This window comes from Sebastes umbrosus, chromosome 1, assembly GCF_015220745.1.
Source record: "Sebastes umbrosus isolate fSebUmb1 chromosome 1, fSebUmb1.pri, whole genome shotgun sequence".
NCBI classification, from domain to species: Eukaryota; Metazoa; Chordata; class Actinopteri; order Perciformes; family Sebastidae; genus Sebastes; species Sebastes umbrosus.
In genome coordinates, this window is record NC_051269.1 from 29,983,585 (window position 1) to 30,002,820 (window position 19,236).

At 40.1% G+C, this 19,236-nt stretch overlaps 1 protein-coding gene across 1 annotated transcript in view; it reads right to left on the minus strand.

Moving 5' to 3' along the window:
- Positions 1–3,323: 3,323 nt before the first annotated feature.
- mapkapk2a (MAPK activated protein kinase 2a) overlaps positions 3,324–19,236 on the minus strand; it is a 36,323-nt gene continuing 20,410 nt past the window's right edge. Inside the window, exons 3-10 of the mRNA XM_037773971.1 lie at positions 9,892–9,956; positions 8,775–8,854; positions 8,483–8,609; positions 8,263–8,338; positions 8,041–8,165; positions 6,690–6,775; positions 6,482–6,562; positions 3,324–5,198 (exon numbers count right to left, since the gene is read on the minus strand). Coding sequence (XP_037629899.1) covers positions 5,064–5,198; positions 6,482–6,562; positions 6,690–6,775; positions 8,041–8,165; positions 8,263–8,338; positions 8,483–8,609; positions 8,775–8,854; positions 9,892–9,956 — 775 coding nt within the window. The 3' untranslated portion in view covers positions 3,324–5,063. The remainder of the gene's footprint in view (positions 5,199–6,481; positions 6,563–6,689; positions 6,776–8,040; positions 8,166–8,262; positions 8,339–8,482; positions 8,610–8,774; positions 8,855–9,891; positions 9,957–19,236) is intronic.

A 19,236-nucleotide genomic window follows, 5' to 3' on the forward strand; every position in this document is an offset into this window, starting at 1 on the left:
ATGAAAACAGTTTGAACTATTTTCATGTAAACACGTTTAAAGAAATTTAAAAAGCACATATCATCATACTGACCCAACAACACAGGGCTTTCATACACCGTTGCTTGTGTCCCATATTCACAACGTCAAGTCACATTTTAACAGTAAAAACATTGTCATTTTAAGCCTAACCGTGTTGTTTTTTTCCCTAAACTTAACTAAGTGGTTTTGTTGCCTAAACCTAAACAAGTGTTTTTGTTTAAATCACAACATTAAGCGACCGAAAAGTGATGTTGAGGGATCTGACAAAGTGTCAGTGACTAGTTGGGATGAGAATGTGTTGTTATTTGAGCCAGAGTATACGGATATTCAGATTTCACAATGAGGCTTGTCCTTGAGCGGGACACAATAATAAACAGACTGGATCAAGCGAAAGGTAAGGTTGTAGGGTACTTTCCATAATGTTGTCACACACTTATAATAACAATCTGAGTCTGTTAGTGGCAAAAGCAAGCCCTTTTAGTGGACGTGACATTACATTAACGCTGCTCACTTGCCCTCACAGCTTGTTACGCTGCTGTCGGTTACAGCACTTTTCCTCAATACTGGACCAGTTACAAAAATTGTTGTCCCCGTTAGTCACTTTGACACAATAACATGAGAAAATGGGGTCCAGGTTGAAAAATACCAAAGTTACCCTTTAATGCTCCCTCTACTCTGAGCCCCCATCCCCCTACTGATGTACATACAGTCCCCTAGTATGATGATATGTGCTTTTAAATTTGTGTGAACATGAAAATAGTTCACTGTTTTCAAAGATGCGTCTCTTTTTTGCTAAAGTTGGTGACCTGAAAGTTGTGTTTATTCAAACAGTTGCCAGCACATATGATTTAGAGAAGTTTCTCTGGAAATAGTCAAGATGCATGTGACTTTAAAAAAAAACACCCCCGAGAAGAAAAGGAAGATAACATCGCAAAAGTTGTCAAAAACATCCGTTCCGATTCATTATTAAGGTTCATAATGTTTGAGGTGAGATTTTGTGCTCACACCTCGTGAGTCAAGATTAGATTATATACATACATACTTAGAGGACAATGAATAATGTGTTCCAAAAGAAAAAGTATGTTTTTTAAATAATCAGCAAAAAAAACAACAGAAGAGAGAAACAAAAAGAGAAAATCAAAGCAACCACAGTCACCACAGCATGTACCCAGAGCTGTACTTGGCAGTAAAAACAATCTGTTTTCCAGCACAGGTGAAAGATTAGCAACTTTACTGATGAACATGCAAAACTGACAACGAAACAGCTTTCCATTTGATCATGTCTGAGACGTGATGCGTCTCACTATTGCTTCCTTGGCCTGGGGGAGGTCAGTCGGCGCCGCAATGTCTGAGAGGAAGTGTGTTTTGTGTGTGAAAGAAATCAGGATGGCATGCCACTTCAAAGAATGCCGAGCTGCGTCTCACCACCTCCGTTGAGAAGTCGCCACCCTTCGTATTTCCCCACGCTTTTCAAAAGGGTGTACACGGTGATGACATACCGGGGGCTGACACGCAGACACGTTTCAGTTTGTGTATTATGTATCGCTTGTTTTCACATTTGTGAACAAATTAATGTCTTATCCAGTTTTCCTTCGATGATAGAAATACTCTGATGTCGAGAAGGTGACTTAATGATTACGTCAGAAGCTACGTTGACAGTATTTACCTCTAACCTTCCATGATTTATTTCCCACCAGCCAGAAAACAAAATGGTGAAGGGTGCCCTCCCGCTTCTTGTGAATTGTGCTGGGTGGTTGGGTGTCATGAGGTTTGTAGTAGGCGGGGGTAAAGGGGTAAAACCTCCACAGGACTAATATCTATCATGAGGGACTCCCCTGAAGCTCCCCTTGCCCCTTTTCTTACTTACCTGAGCGAGAGAGAGAGAGTGAGAGATGACTGTAGGTTTCGTCACACTCAAAGCTGGAATCCGGGTGTCTACGACCGCCTGGTACCTGAGGAGAAATAAGCTTGTGCGTTAGCGGGAAGCTGCTCTAAACACCCCAGTGTTGGCAAATGTCTGTTGACTCAATGCCACCACACTGTTTTGCTACGCAAATGCGTATATTCCAGGAGTCACTCACAAAAGCAAGCATGTCACGAGTTGAGTCTGTGCACTCCGTGTCAAAACCACAAATCCTCAGAGGACCAGACAACCTGAGTCATAGCCGGAGACGTGAATGAGCAGAAAAATTCTCTAAATGTTGAGGCAAAGGTCAAATATGGACAAAATATTAAAATTTGATATTCAATTAATGAACAACTGGACAAACAACTCAGAACAGGATACGCACATAAAGTAACAAGTAGACAAGTTGGTGGCCATAAGCAAGTGTTTGCATTAAAATTAAAAGGGGCTCTATGTAAGAATCAGAAATTGCTTGTTAACAGTGACATCTGTGGCCTTTAAGTCAACGACAGTCAGCGTCATGTTGCTCGCAATACCTGGATGCGAGCAAGAATTGGTCAAAACAGTGACGTGACACACACGAGGCTGAACGTGATTGACATCTAAAACCACAATATCACTTTATATTTCACATGCTTGGCAGTAATGTAAAAAGCTTACCTGTCCAATGCAGCTCGGGGACCGTTTTGATACCAAAAACCGAACGAAGGTCCCTCCATGAATCAGAGGCCCGGCTGATGTTGATCCTAGTTTTCCCCCTTGACGTCGGTCACATTCCTGTTTTGCAAAACGGGCTTCACTAGACATAACTTTATTTTTTTGTACGTCCGTGGAGTTTGTTTTGGAGTCCGAGTTTGTTGGCGTTAGCGGACTCCATTTCTAACCGAACATTAGCTATGGTTGCACGCTGTTGGCCCTGAAGCGGAGCTGAAAATAAAGGCACTCTCGAGCGTGCATGATGTCACATCTGTTGAACTTTCATGGAAAAACTAGCCCGGATCCTTCACATTAAAAGCAGTTTACAGGCTGATAGAGGAAACCCAGAAATTTGCGGAAGGTTTATTTATTTTTTGTTAGGTTACAACCTGTTCACACATTGTCAATAAGAAACAGTTAATAAACTTTTTGTTTGTGTAAAAACTAGTAAAAATGTTGTATTACCTTGGTTTTAACTATTCAAATAACATGACTGCTTTGGAGAAAAAAATGTAATCAAGGAGACAACTCTACTAAATGCTTGAAATATTGTAAATTGTAATAATTTCTACAATAGGAGTTTCTGAATTTTTTTTAGACTATTTTATATAAAAAGACCTTAGAGTTGTCGTCAATCTTATCCATCCATTTTACAATGTCAAAGTTATTTAATATGCAGAAATGGAGATAAGAGAGCAGGTTTGTATTTTATGTGTTTTTTTAATCCAAAGCTGAAGCAGACAAAAGTACGGCAGGTGGAGCTGAATGACAGGAAAACAACGACATTTCTGTGCTTCCACTACAAAAAAAAGGTGTTGTGAGGGATGAAAAAAAAAACAAAAAAAACAAAAAAAAAAACAGGAGGAACATTGTCACAAACATTCAAAGAACATTTTTACAGTGAGAGATTTGTAGGTGCGATGTGACAGGTAATGTGGATGTGATTTTACAAAGTGAAGTGAACCAAACTGGCAAAATTAACACAATCGTTTCCCATGATCCCAAGTGAGCTGGAAGCGTCCTGTTGCGTTAACAAGAACATTGAAGAGAAACCGGCCATCACACCCGGTCTGAATGTGACGACAGCTTGCTGGTGGTATTGTCAGAGATTCTGCTCTGGGACGAGGAGCAGCTCTTAAGTACTTTTTACTTCCGATCAATCCTCCAGGAAGTGTGGAGGAGAAGTGATGGTGAACACTGGCATTGCACCAGATTAGTCCCACTGAGGCTCCTGACAGTTCAGCTGGTGCAACCGACAGTAACTCTAAGTGATCTTTTCCGAGAGAGTCCGTCTGAACCACGTATTCCCTCAAGGGTATGCTACTGCTAACATAAACACACACAAACGCTCCCTATTGTTGCTCGACATCTCACCAACACAAACAGAAATCAACGCTAAGGAAAAGGTCCTCGCAGTACTTCAAGCTGACAAACACATCTGCATAGCATTAACCTGAAATATAATCTGGCAATGTTATAAACTGGGAAGCATAACATTGGTAAAAGCCTGAACCAAATGGTAGGTCGGGGTTAAAAGTCATTTGCTGCTTTAGCAACACTCAGTAAGGCCTATGCTAATATGTTCATAAAATCCATGAAAAAATACAGTATCGGTTGGCTCCTACTCTCCTACGAGCTACATGCGGGAGAAAGGTTGAGCCAGTTTCTGTTCTTAAACGTGGCGTCCTTCTCTGCCCTATAAACTATGTACCTGAAAAAACAAGCGTAGATTTAAGGTAGGAGAGAGGGGCCACGAGTGAGGTGCTCTGTCAGAATGGCACATGGCCTTTGTGAGTGCATAGGCCTCTGTTCGACATTCACGAAGACAAACTGAACCTGACAGACACTCCCACTTCAAGTCCCAGAACTGGGCGACTATTTCCAGCTAATTCCAACAGTCCGGGACAGAGTCCTTACATTCCACTTGTCAGTTCAAAATACATCTGCTTACTTTGCATGTACGTAAAAGAAATGTTCCCTTGCTTTTATTTTTGGGATTTAGCCTTTTGATTTAACATTCACAGGTTTGGGGCTAGAGCTAGAACAGGGCTGCGGGGTGAAAGAGAACTACTGCTAATGCTAAGGCTTCATGTCCGATTCCAACATTCAAGCCCCTCTGAGTACACAACCTGATATTTGGGAAAGGAGAGGAGAGAGATCTCACCGATTCCCGTCTCCTCTCCTTTTCTAGAATTCATAATCTCTTCACTGGTGTAAAAACACAGATCAACATCCTCTCTGCCGGAGCAGAGCGGTGGGTTTGTTAAAATGGTAGAGTAATAAAAACAAACACTCCTACAAAACATTAGAATTTGCCATGAAAAATAAAACACTGAGAAAATCCATGCAACGCGACTCACGTGTCGACAAATTATTGCTTCCTTTTTACAACCTGTGTCTGTATGTGCATGCATGCGTGCATCTTTCAGTGGGCAGCAGACTATGGGTCCGCCATGGGGTTACTGGCTTTCTTCCTCCGTTTCGTTAGCAGTGGATTGGTCGAGTCCTCAATGGTCTTGATCTTGATTTGCTCGTAGTCGACCCTCATTGTTGCCAAGGCACTGGTCATTTCCTCCTGAAAAACGACAGAGAAGCTCATCAGGCTACTTGCTTTGCCCAACCAGAGTCTGCGTTTTTTGAATAGACACCACTGCTTTCCAGCTGGCGAAGCAGAGGACGTCTGTCCAGTGTGACACTACTTTCTATGGCATAAGCAATATTCTCCGATACTTCTTCAGGGAAATTGTCGATGCCAAAAGAGATAAAACACCACCGGCTTTAATGACGGCGGCAGCCATAAAAATGTATGCACTGTGCATACGTTTAATTTTTATGATGTTGTTTTTTACATTCTACCTTGAAAATAAAATTGTGACAACAGCAGATCCTGTCTTTGGATTCTTTTTTTAATTTAATAATGTGCTTGAGGTGCATTTCTTTAAGCCGTTAGATGCAAATACATTTGAAGGCCAGTGACTGGTATACTTTTGGATGTTCTAGAGTTATTGGAAGTGTTTGGATCACACAAGTCAGAAACAATCCTACGCACAACGGCGTCTTAATGAATGGGCTGGCAGTGAAAATGTTGTTTTTGAAAGGTTAAACGCCAACAAATATGCATTGAAGCAGTTAGAGAGTTGTGAATGTATTGGGTACCGACTACAGAATTGTCTCATATTGATGAGTTTCATATTCTGTTTACCGATAAGGAAGGCAATCCGTTAACTGTTTGTCGCTGTCCATTGACGCTAGGTGCTGAAGAATGTTGCCTCCAAGGGGGAGGCCTCCAAAACGTCCATAGCCGCAGAGCATAAAGTAATATAAGGCTCTTCTGGCTATATTGTAGCCTATAATTTTGCTGGCTGCTGTTGTTTTTCAGGCCTGTTGGCTGGTCATTGAAATGCGTGCAGTAGGCTAATCAGAGTTTTATGTTGGAGTAGTATCGGTAACGTTAGTGCAAAAAAACATCAATCTCTCTCTTGCTCGCTGAGTAGACTGTGTATGTGTGTGCATCGGAACCTAGATGTTAAAAGCAGAAGCGTGGAGGCGGTTCTTGTGGGTACTATCAATAGAAACCTGCTGGCGCCATTGACCAGCTTTATCTTTTTAAGATTAAATACCACAAACAAACAGTAAATAAAATGATTAATACATTGAGATTAAGCTAATCATAGGTATTTTTCAGATTGAACTAGATGGATTCTTTCATCAATGAAAACATTAAAAATTGAGAGCAGGATGAGTGGTAGGTAAAAACTATTTAATATCTCTTAAATGTAACTACCATACAGGCAGAGCTGTCCTTTCCTTTTTTTTGAGAGAGAGCCAAACTGATACAAAGAGAAACAGATATCTAACCTTGACATCCTCCCATGCGTCCTTCTCCTCCTTTAGCACCCGGCTGGTGTGAAGTGGAGTCTGGGGCACCTCCATTGATTGCTTTATGAAGACACACAGAAACACATCCAAATCTTACTTCACTGGAGGGATGTCAGCCAGAACAATGGAGTTGAAAAGATGGTAAGAAAGTCAGCTAGAAAAAATGCATGATAGAACATGTGCTTACATTGATCCATTGATGATTCATGAACTCTGTGATGGTCATCCTTTGTGTCGGCTCAGTCTTAAGGAGGGTCCTAATCAGTTGTTTAGCTGCAAACACAATTATTTTTTACGTCAATAAAAAGGAAAAGTCATATGCAAAAGGGCCAAGTATGTGTAACACTGAAAATTAACAAAACAGTAACGGTGCTCCGATCGATTGGCCACCGATTGTTATCGGCCGATATTCGTTTTAAATAGTTTGATCAGTGGTCTCTAAAAAAGGCAAATCAGATGACGCAAAAGACGTGACAATTTCTCTAAGCCGTATCGACGTCTGTGTAAAAGGGACAGCCGGCATGGCTGTACTACACACACACACACGCACAAGACACCGACCCTGTTGTGTTACACATCACGCCGGTATGCTATCTAAAATCACAACCGGGGCAGCACTATGCCGGCTTTGTTTGGGTCAAAGCGGGTGTAATGAGGGGTCGTTTTATTAGATAGTATGTGTCTCTAAGAGAGAGAATATGTTGCCCGCCAATAAATAAACAATCTATGATACTTTCTCATCTCTTAATTTTAATAATGAATATACAATGTTAAGAATAGTTAAATAAATAAATAATCCTACATGATAAATAGAAGGCTTCAAATAGACCCCGTGATCGGTATCTGCCGATACTGCTTCCAGCGATCGGTGATTGCCACAAAAAATCCTGATCGGAGCACCCCTTACCAAACAGTGAGGCCCTTCCACTGGCATCATGGTGCCAAATGAGACTATTGTTATATACTTTTGTTATATGTGGATTGACTGGCATATCCTACATCTATCTATATATATATCAATAAACAATGTTAAAATAATAAACACAAACAATACAAGCAGACAAATATAACTGTCACACACTACAAGTGAATGAGCATACTATCCAGTTATGATGCAATACAAAAAAAGTTGCTCATACAGGAAGATATGGAGTCGGTATTTGGCAAATCATCACATTTTCTTCTCTTTTCTTTCTAAAAGCTTAGCATTACTCAGGAAATAAGACATCACTTTCAATTGCAGTGGATGTGACTGTTGGTTGCAGATAGGAGGTGAAACACCTGCATCAGTTTCAATTTCTTGTTCAGACAGTTAAGACCAATATAGCAGGTGCTCCTCTGTCAACCCAATAACTGACTCTTCACATATTACTTTTAAGGAGAGACACATTTCTTTATAAACAAAATAATCCTTCACATAATTTGGTTTTCGATCAGTTTTAGGAAAAAGGCCGAGCCTCAACGGTTCAACACATTTAAACCCAATACGTCCAGCGCCTATATATAAAAACAAAGCGTAGGTATGTATGTTGTCTGACCTTCCTCTGATACGTCAGACCATTCAGGGTTGGGAAACTCATATTGGCCCATTCTGATCCTCCTCTTCATCCCAGGAGAGATGGCTAGACCATGGTTAGAATAAAAGGGAGGGTATCCACACAACCTGGTGATGGATTAGAAGGTAAATGTTAGTTATAGCACCAAGTACATAATCTTATGTGATGAAGGGTTCAGAGATATTAAAAACTAAACTGACTTACAGGATATACATAATGACACCCAACGACCACATGTCACATGACTTGTCATATTTCTCTGGGCCCAGAACCTCGGGAGCTACAGACAGAAAGAAAGGAAGGAATAAAGGGGAAAGCAAGGGAAGAGAAGGGCAGAGAAATGTGTTATATATATCATTTTCAACTGTTTATTAATGAGAAACGAGTGGAACGGATATGAGAGTACACAGAAAGAGATTCTTACCAACATAGTAGGGTGTGTAGCAGGGAGTAGCTAAAGAGTTGTGTGAAGTGGTCTCCTTTGCAAAGCCAAAATCTGTGAGTTTGAGCAGGGCATTGGGCCTCTTCGTGGAATACAGTAAATTCTCCGGCTGCAGGGAGGATTCGGGGAAACCAACCAGAAGAAAAACAGGTGTTATGACGTTAGTTACTGGAAGTCACCCTTTAACCCCATTCTCAGATTGCTCCCATTTCTCAGTAAACAGCAAGGAAATTCCTTATTAAGCGATGTGATAATATAAAGTTATGTTACAAACCTTGACGTCTCTGTGTGCAATGTTGATTGCATGCAGGAACTGAATGGCCTCTCCTATGCTCTTCATGATGTCAGATGCCTCTAAAGTAGAGAAACAAACAGCTATTTTTAACAGAGATTGACAGAAGTTTTGCTTTAACTAGCTAACGTACTGACCATATACTGTATATCTCAACGCAGCAGCAAATGTAAAAGACACCAATAAAAGTTGCATGATGTTGTGGATCATAAAAATGAACTTTATATTTAGCAGATGTCAGTATGTGCCACTTGTATAGATACAGTAGCATATGTGAACCAGTGTGCTATGTAATCATGTAATAAAATACAGAAGTATTGTAAGAAATGTAGGGCTGTCAAAGCGATAATAACGTGTTAATGAAAATTTGTTTTAACGCCGCTAATTTCTTTAACGAATCTTTCGGAGGTTATAGCGGGTTCAGTTTTTAAGCTGAAGTGAAGATACTGGCCTCATATGAAACTAAAAAAACCTAAGAAATCTATTGGTACCAACTATGTCATACGAGCTTATTGCAAAGGAAGGTAAATAACGCTCTAAACTTGAGCTAAATTTTGGCGAGGAAAAACTCTCATGGCCATCTTCAAAGGCGCCCTTTGACGTCTGACCTCAAGATATGTGAATGTAAATGGGTTCTATGGGTACCCACGAGTCTCCCCTTTACAGACATGCCCAATTTGTGATAATCACATGCAGTTTGGGGCAAGTCATAGTCAAGTCAGCACACTGACACACTGACAGCTGTTGTTGCCTGTTGGGCTGCTGTTTGTCATGTTATGATTTGAGCATAATTGTTATGCTAAATGCAGTACCTGTGAGGGTTTCTGGACAATATTTGTCATTGTTTTGTGTTGTTAATTGATTTCCAACAATAAATATATACATACATTTGCATAAAGCAAGTATATTTGCCCACTCCCATGTTGATAAGAGTATTAAATACTTGACAAATCTAACTTTAAGGTACATTTTGAACAGATAAAAAATTTGTGATTAATTACGATTAATCCTGGACAATCATGCGATTAAATATTTTAAGCGATTGACAGCCGTAAAGAAATGCTGTGATTGTTTTAAGTCAACAATAGATTGTTATTACCTCTCTCTGTGAAGGCCTGGTCTCCTCGGTCCTGGATTCGACTAAAAAGCTCACCACCATCCATGCTGCAAAAAAAAGAAAAGGATCTGGCTATAATAAGCAGATACACTTCTGTACTCATTACTAACCTCAACCTTGGCTCTTACCTCTTTTTGATTTTGAAACTTTGGTGCACATGTAACCCAAAAGTTTAATAGGCCTCAAAGTTCAATCATGGATCAACGAGAGCCAACAAGCACACCTTTTCATTGACAGGTCACTGAATCATGCCTGGACTACATAAAAGGTTATCAAGTGTCAGACACACTCGTGGTGGTGTGTTGCATGGACAGGAAAGGACACACAGATAGGAAACTGTCCTCAGCAGCATTATTTCTGAGTAGCCGGGTTCAACGTCAACGTTTTTTTTTTTTTTAAACTTGCTTGGTCGGCCAAGTGGATCAGAAATCGACTTGCCTTACGTCAATTTTTTTCTTGTCTCTATACAAATTGTTTTATTTATTACCGGTTATCTAATAACCACAAAGATTAAAGTAAATTGTCAAGTTTAATCTTTATTTAAGTAAATTAATCTTGAGTTCCGCTCACATCCTCCAACGCCACCCAACTAAACTCCTGTTTCCAGGATAATTGAAATGTTCGCTTGCGCTTCACTTCAAACTTTGTCTTTGCCGTCATTTGCTCGCAAGTGCCCGATCGTTACTGTGCATGTGAAACTCTCAACAGAGATGAGAAGGAAGCGAGATGGCTCACTCCCTAGCTATTTCCATCATCAGCTCCTGAAAAAACAATTTGTTTAATTCTTTTTTTGTGAGTTGCTAGATTTACTACGTGGCATTTTACCTGCAAGCGGGCAATCCTTATTGTTGAGCCCTGAATAGTGAACTAAAATTAGCAGAAGAAGGCTCTGGGTAATAAAACATATTGCTACACCACTGTATAATCAAATTTGATTGCAAAATACCGTACTAAGCCAAAATAACGGCATGGCATAATGTAAGATTTATCCCAATTGCGCTCTGGATGTATAAAACATAGCGTACCCTGATGCAATTTTTTTTCCCACTCTTCCTCTGACTGGTTTGCTAGAAGAGGTGGTCTGTGGTCTGTTGGTTGACCAACACTGTGTGAAACCATCTGAATGACTGGTTCACACCTTTTGCACATAACTTTGCTAAAGACCAGTTCAGCAATCTGCTCCCTATTTAAAACCTTACACAGCAGGAGCTACAAAGGCACCATTACTATCAAAATCACACCTATTTTAACTTTTTTTTAATAATCCAGTACACACCATCAGTCTATGTATGACCAGTACGGCATTACAATCAACCGGTAACTTACTAGACTGTTGCACACGAGTTCACCATTTCATCGGACGCAGAGACACATCACGTCTTTATTTGGCAATTTTGCATCCGAAAACATGTTTGAACTAAAAAATAATTGATTACAAATGATGATAAATGATGAAAAATTGTAACTTGCCGGAAACAAACAGGAAATTATAGTGATTTTAGTAGCGAGATGCTACTTTCAGGATTTGTCACAATATGTTAACTTTGTGTGTGGTTGAAGTTTTGGTATTTTAATTTCATTTTCTCAAAAACATTATCTAAAACAGTAAATGTTTGATAAAAGTACCTTTGTACCAGTCTGGTGTAATGGACTGTTTAAGACTGATGACATTTATTTAGGACTGGTTAGTCTAAATTATTATTTTGATAAGAAAAATCCTTTGAAAAGTAATTTCCGTAAATATCTATATCGTCAAAGGACTTGAATTATTGACGTTATGGCTTGTAGCCATGTTGCTCAGCTCAATTACACAAATTTTACTTTACTGAGCTGGAAATGAAGACACAGAAAGGCTCTCCAAATTTAGGTGTTCAATGTAAGCATTTACTAAGGGAAAAGAAATAAAGCGTGTGCAGAGCTCTTATCTCCCGTTATCTGATTTTGACTAGATGGCGGACCAAGTGGCGGTTCTATCCGGACCTGTGATCAATTTCTCAGAAATTCATGAGCAGAAATAATAATCTTCACAGAGCATTGTTTTTTTTCCCCTGACGGTCGCAGCTAATCCAGTTACTACAGATGCTTCACTCAATTGAGGCAATCAAATCGATTGTTTGTCGTGCAAAGACATTTCGCTAGAGAGAACAGCGTAAAGACAAATATGTGGGAGAGATAACAGCATGAAGCATCTGACCTGCTACTTTCTGACTACAGACGTATATCCTGGTCTAACCAAAGTAGCACAACACACCTTGACCATGAACTTACAGCTGTGAGTCAGTTTTCTCTGCTATGAACATTATTAACACCAAGCAGATGCCACCAACTCCGTTCAAGTAAAGATTCAAACTACTGGCCGCTGCTAGTCACAGGCCCATTTATCTCACTAGGGAAAGAAGTAAAAAAAATTCTAAAAATAAAGTGAAAAGGGGCTGCCCAAAGGTCTGTTTACACTGTTTTAAAAGAGGCACTTTTTATTTATTTTACTTGAAATGTAGGCCTTAAGTTTATTGTGCTAGGGGTGGAACGGTTCACAAAATTCACGGTTCGGTTCATATCACGGTTTTGGGGTCGCGGTTTTCGGTTCGGTTCGGTACATTTATGTTACAGCAAGGAGGTCAATCTCTGATTTCAACATGCTTTTCATTTATTTGGCAAAAATAAGTAAACAAATGTTTGCCTTAACAAAAGTATGGCTGCATAAGGAACAAACACTTCTTCATTGACAAATCTTAATAGAAAGAATAGGTCTTCTACAGTAATTAGTACAAACAAAAAAATGCAGCTTTGTTATTTTCATATAAATATGATGAAATTATAAACTAAGGCCATACATTGAAGCATAAGCTCAACCAGAACTATGCTAAAAAACATAGCTTTTTATGTCCCACTCATTCAACAGTGGCACATTGGCCATAATTCTTACTATAAAACTTAAGTCACTCAAATACTGACATATTGTCAATAAGACAAAATAAATTACAAAAATAAAATTACAAATGTCTGTAATGTAAATGTAATGTTCCATCTTAAGGCTGTTGGTAAATCCTCAACTGCTGCTTATGCTAGTTTATACAGGGCAGGCACAACAGACTAACATTCACACTCTTTGACCATATGCTTTAATTCTGTATTGTTTATGATCGAGTGTGGTCGTATATGCAGCGATAAACACTCTTATAGCATTAGATATTACTTTGGCACGGTGTGAATCTGCAGTGGGAGGCTGCCTGAATGCTGTGGGGGAACGGACTCTCCGTCCAGTCTGCTTTTGTTTCGCTACGCTAATCGACATTTTCGGGTGATGCCGTCGTAATTTAATGTTTCAAGTGTCCACATATAAACCCGACTTCAGTTGAACAGTGTCGGCGTACAGTTTGACACAAATCGTTCTCAGTTTAGCTTGACTATCATGAGCTACTGGACGCTACAGCGTTGCTATCATCCCTGGTGCGCTGCCAAAACTTTCCGGGTCAAACGCTCCTGAGTTTCTGTTCCGCGCGTGCGAGTAGTAGACACAAACAGCTGTTTGGGTAACGGCGAACCGAAAAGATGTCGCGGACCGGAACGAACGTCCTGAACCGAACGATTCAGGTCAAATACACAAACCGTTCCACCCCTAGCTAGGACTCATATTTATTTAGTTAGCTACCAGCATTTGTATTCCATACAAGTATCATATCAGTTCAATGTGTGTGTATTTTAAAAGTATCCTACTTTGAAAATAGACAATAAATATTGTTGAAATTGTATGAAAATTAGGGCTGTACCCAAATCATATTTTTTTTTATTTTAGTCGGATTTGGCTATTCAATACAAAGATTTGACGATTCGTTCCTTTTCTTCCCCCCAACTCTGCAGGTTAGGGACGGCCGCTCGGTGTGGGAGGATCTCTCCCCAGCGCTAGCTGGCCCTCACCAGGTGCATTTCCTCTGCGGCAGTGCACCATGACCAGCTCTAGGTCGGCTTGTAAAGGCACGGAACCGGGGAAGGTGGCTCACAGATTTGTAGTTTATACGATATAGTATACAGTCAGACACAAGGGTAGGCTAACGTTATGGGTTTCATTTTGCAAGATAGCGATAGATTAAATATGCAGTATTAGCCGTTGTTTTGTTAGTATTCAGTTAGCATAACGTTAGCTTGCTTAACTTTGTGCAGATGACTCTGTAGTTGGTATTTGGCTTGTAGATCTGAAGGTCCTGTACATCCGTTTGTAAATTGGACATGGGCCTCCAAACATTTACATTTTCTGAACTACTTACAGGTGTTCACTAGGGCCCTATGATTTCCGCGATGTGGAAAACACGGACGGAATCGCGTAATCTGAAGATAAAAATTAAATAAGCTGCAAAACGCAGAACAGTGTGTAACTTGCTAAAATGTTGATGCAATATATGAAAATCAGGGGTTTCCATTATAAGCGTTTTTTCACAGCACCTAAGCCGACTGAACAGAAAAAACGATGCCGCTATATTTTGGTTTCAGTTACGGGCACCATGCCTCGCCTCGCTTCTCTGCTCTGTGTCGGTGTTTCACCAAGAGCAAGCTCAACTGCTGCTCACACACACACACACACTTGCACATGCACGCATTCATGTCGAAGATGCCCTCTCTAGCATAGTTCACACTACATGACGTATTTCGGAAAAAATGAAACGGAATCTGGAAAAAAAATAAAACGGATTTCATAGAGCCCTAGTGTTCACTAACGCCAAAACACATCAGTGTTGCCTCAGCTTCTCTTTATATGGATATTTATCTTTCACGTATACTTTGTACATTTCTGATGATTGACAGATGACAGATGAATAGACCGGTGACAGAAAATGACAGTCTCCCGTAGCTCCGTACGCTACCCTCCAAAATTAGCCGCAGTGCCCAAGAATGCTCCGCAATTCCCATCCCCCATAGCCTGCAACCACCTGAGAGGAAACACTGTTCACGTCATTTTTTCAGCAAGCATGCTTGCCCTGCTACAATATAAAAACAAATGATGTAATGCACACTGATTGACAACGACTGAGATTATATAGATGTAAAGGTAGGCTATGGGACGCAATTTAGACATCATCAGGTTCTGACCTTTGCTGGGAGGAAATGTTAATAACTGGGAGCACAGCAATCGTCTCTACAGTGCTGAGCAGGTTGCATTGTTATAAGGCTGTTTAAAAAATCCTACTACAGCATCATTACTATAATACTAGGATTATAACTCAGTATTCCCTAATCCACTAAAAGATCAAGAACATTTGTAAACAACATAAGTATTTAGTAAGGTAGCACAGACACATTCAAGACAGAATTACAGAAAATGTTACTGGTGCTGTCAAATACAAAGCTAAATGGTTGTTAACCTGAATTCAATATGCATGAGAATGAGTATGAGAAAATCTTACTCAATGCGCTTGATGATAAGTTTCATTTAATCTTTTTGCTCAGTATGACTGTGTGAGTTTCAGGTCCAATCATCAATGCCAATTTTATGTATATGTGTGTGAATACGTGCATGACCGCACCGACGGATTCAACAGGCGTGCATGTGTTAACGGGAGAGCAGGACATGCAGACTTAGAGCCGTGGGACAGCCCTGCTTAACCACAGCACACTTTTAACTTCTCTGAATCAATCATTCACATTCACATTTTGCATACTGACAAACGGACGGTAGCTCCATCCAGTGCGTTTTGATATCAAAATAATTGCAATGTGAGAAAATGTTTTTTCACACTGATCTGTCATTTCTCTGATGTGGTCAAAGTTAGAGATGAACTTGAGGTCTCTTGACCCCACCCTGTGTTTCTGAAAATGTTGGTGAAGGTGAAGTGTGAATTCTCAGCAGAATAGATACTTACTGTGTAAGAGTGCACATCTTACACAATCAGAGAAGAAACCTTGTTACACCCTTACACAGTTTCAGTCTACATTCTTTCACATCTTGTGTACTGTATGGAGACACCAAGCCAGCAGGGATGATAAGATGTACTCGCTGGAGATATCATAACCATTTACAAAGAAACCCTGATACACGTCAGCTGTTTTTTTTTCCAAAACAGCATCGAAAAAAATTATTTGTTTTTACAGTTTGGAGATACTCTATGATATAATAAAATGGATCTTTTACATACTGAATAAAAGTTTGTTTGCTCTATTGATATTAAAAGGTGCAATATTAACTGCAGCTTATAGCTCGTAGCGCACACCTGGCAGCTTGTGGATTCTTCAATGTGTTACGGAGTCTGCTACAAATGTGGTGTGCTATTGAGTATTCTCCGAGGATGGTGTATATGGGATTGACAATTAAATTAAATTAAATGCCCATATTGATCATAATGAAGGACCATCACTGAATGTCCTAAATTATCAAGGTGACTTGACATAGTGACATAGTGACCCTTTACACAACATGGGAGAATACTTCAACAGCAGAATATAGGTCATCAGACTGACCCAATTTCAGTAGTCAGAAGGCAAGCAGACTGAGTATCTAGATCTCACAAGCCTCCTGTGTGTGAGATTCGAGGAAATTATTTAGTTTCATCAGAAAAACTACTTTTCTTTATTGGCAATTCATGCTTAACATTTTCTCAAGGAAATTAGTCATCAGCTGCATGTGACTGTAGAGGCAGACCACTACACTTCACCACAAAACATAACGATTGCACGTGTGACAAGTCGTGGGGGTTTGGTGGTTTTAAAGTGCTGCAAGATGGAAATACAAAAGCGAGGAAAGGATACAACGCTCATTTAGAAGAAATGGGTCATTTTCTACTGAGGTCGTACAATACCGATTTACAATAATTAACCTGGATGAAATGTGTTTAGAACAATTGAGAAGGCAAAATGCTTATCACTTCACTTTTGCTCGGGGTAATCAAGGTTTTCTCATACCTGCCCTCCCAATTCTCGAAACTGCAGACTGTAATTACACAAAGAAATTCAACCAATACTCAGCATATTTGATTGAATGTATAGTTTTGCAAAGCAAGCTAATTCTGTACAGAAGGAAATATTTTATTCAAAATAATGCCTGTAGTTATGGCAAATTATTGCACTTTTTGGTCCATTTAAACCATCAGTGTTTCCCATTAATAACTAGGGGTGGGGGGAAAAAGCCTTGGTACATGGGGCGCCCGCTCGGCCAGGTGAGCTACTGTAAGCTAAAATACTTTGTTACAAATAAAAGACTTGCATTCAAGTACAAAAGTGTCAGCATCAAAATATACTTCAAGTACCAAAAGTGAAAGTACTCATTATGCAGAATGGCCTATTTCAGAATAATGTATGTATATATCATTGGATTATAATTACTGATGCATTAATGATTTTAGCACTTTAATGTTGCAGCAGGAGCTCATTTTAACCACTTTATATACTTAATAACATACTACTTAATGATACATCAGCTTATCAGTTGATATATATTTAGGGTCCGAGCACCGACAATGTCGGGCCAGCAAAGGCCCTATTGAAACTGTAATGTTTCTTATTATTATTCCTCATCTTTTTCTTCTCTCAAATGAATCGCCTTTTTGACGACCTTAGCCATCTCAAAAAGTTGCTTAACTTTGCAGACTTATCAGACACGGTGAAAAATTTGATATTTTAAGGGTCTCGAGCTTAGCCGTTGCAAAATGACTCGCTAGCGCCCCCTAGAAAATTAGGAAAAGTGACCCCCGCGCTCCGGTTTCACCTACATGTATGAAATTTGGCAGACAGATCTAACATGTGGAGACGCACAAAATTGCCTCTTGAAGGTATGCCCAAAACTCAACAGGAAGTCAGCCATATTGAATTTAATGTGCGATTTTTCCCATTTTTCGCCCATTTTTGGGGCTTTATAGGCCGTGTACTTTAACAAACTCCTCCTACAGATTTGATCAGATCGAGTTGAAATTTGGTCAGGACCATCTTAAGACCTTGAGGATGAAAAGTTACCAAAATGGTGAGTTTTCACTTAACGACCTGACCGTGGCGTGGCGGCCATTTTGAGCCATGAAACAGGAAGTTGATGTAACTGAACTGTACATAGTCCGTTCTGCCACAAATTTCTCAGGTATGATGGTGGTCCAGTCATGAGGACATGTACATGAAAAAATATACTCTTCGCCCCACCCAAATACGTTAGCCCCGCCCCCTTTAGTAACTCATGAACCGTTTGTCGTAGAGTCTTGTGAGAGGTGTCATATCACTCAGCAGAAAGGTCCTGTTTCATTGGTGAAGGTTATCCCCGCCCCCTATACATTAGCCACGCCCCCTTTTTATAACTCATGAACTGTTTGTCGTAGACTCTTATGGGAGGTGTCATATCACTCAGCAGAGAGTGCCTGTTAAGTTGGGTAGGGTTATCCCCGCCCCCAACACATAAGCCCCGCCCCCTTTCAGAACTCATGCACTGTTTGTCGTAGACTCTTGTGGGTGATGTCATATCACTCGACAGAGAGTGCCTGTTAAGTTGGTATTGTTATCCCCACACCCTACACATTAGCCACGCCCCCTTTCATAACTCGTGAACCGTTTGTCGTAGAGTCTAGTTGAAGGCGTCATGGCGCTCGTCAGAGTTTCGGTGTCATGTGCCCGGCCGCGTCGGTCGGCGTCCCTCCAGCAGCCCCCGCGCGCGAGGAGGGGCAAGGGGCCGTTCATCGCTGCTCGCAGCTTTAATTTGTATTGAATCTACAAAGTACCTAGTAACTAATATTGTCAAATAAATGTATTGAAGTTGAAAATACAATATTTCCCTCTGAGATGTGGTGAAGTATAAAGTTACAAAAATGTACTGCACTTAAGTACAGTACTTGAGTAAATGTACTTAGTTACATTCCAACACTGCTAGAGCACAGAATTGTTTACAAGAACACAACAGTCTTCATAGATCTAGCCCCTTAATTTTACTCTCAAAGTGCACCAGATTGATGCATTTAACTTCAAAATGTACAACATTTCTTCTGATGGAACATGCCCCTAGAAACCCCTAGAGAGTCTGAGGTCCACACACCACGGTCTCACAAAATCCTGTTGGAAACAATCAAATAATATACTAATCCACGTTGAAGGTGAATGTAAACAAGCCATCATTGCTGCGGGGCATCTCACTTGTAAAACAGTTGTGGTATATCCTTTTTTTTTTTTTACCAGTATCATATACCATCTCAAAAATACAGCAATGAAAATGTAATTTAACAAAATTTTGTCCACTTTAAATAGACAACTAAGTACCTTTCACATGCAAATCACCAAAACCACGGATCAGATGCTCCAACAATAAACTTCAACTTTCTGGGAGGAAAAGGGAAAGCTGTAACCTCAAGCCTCTGCTCTATTAAAGCA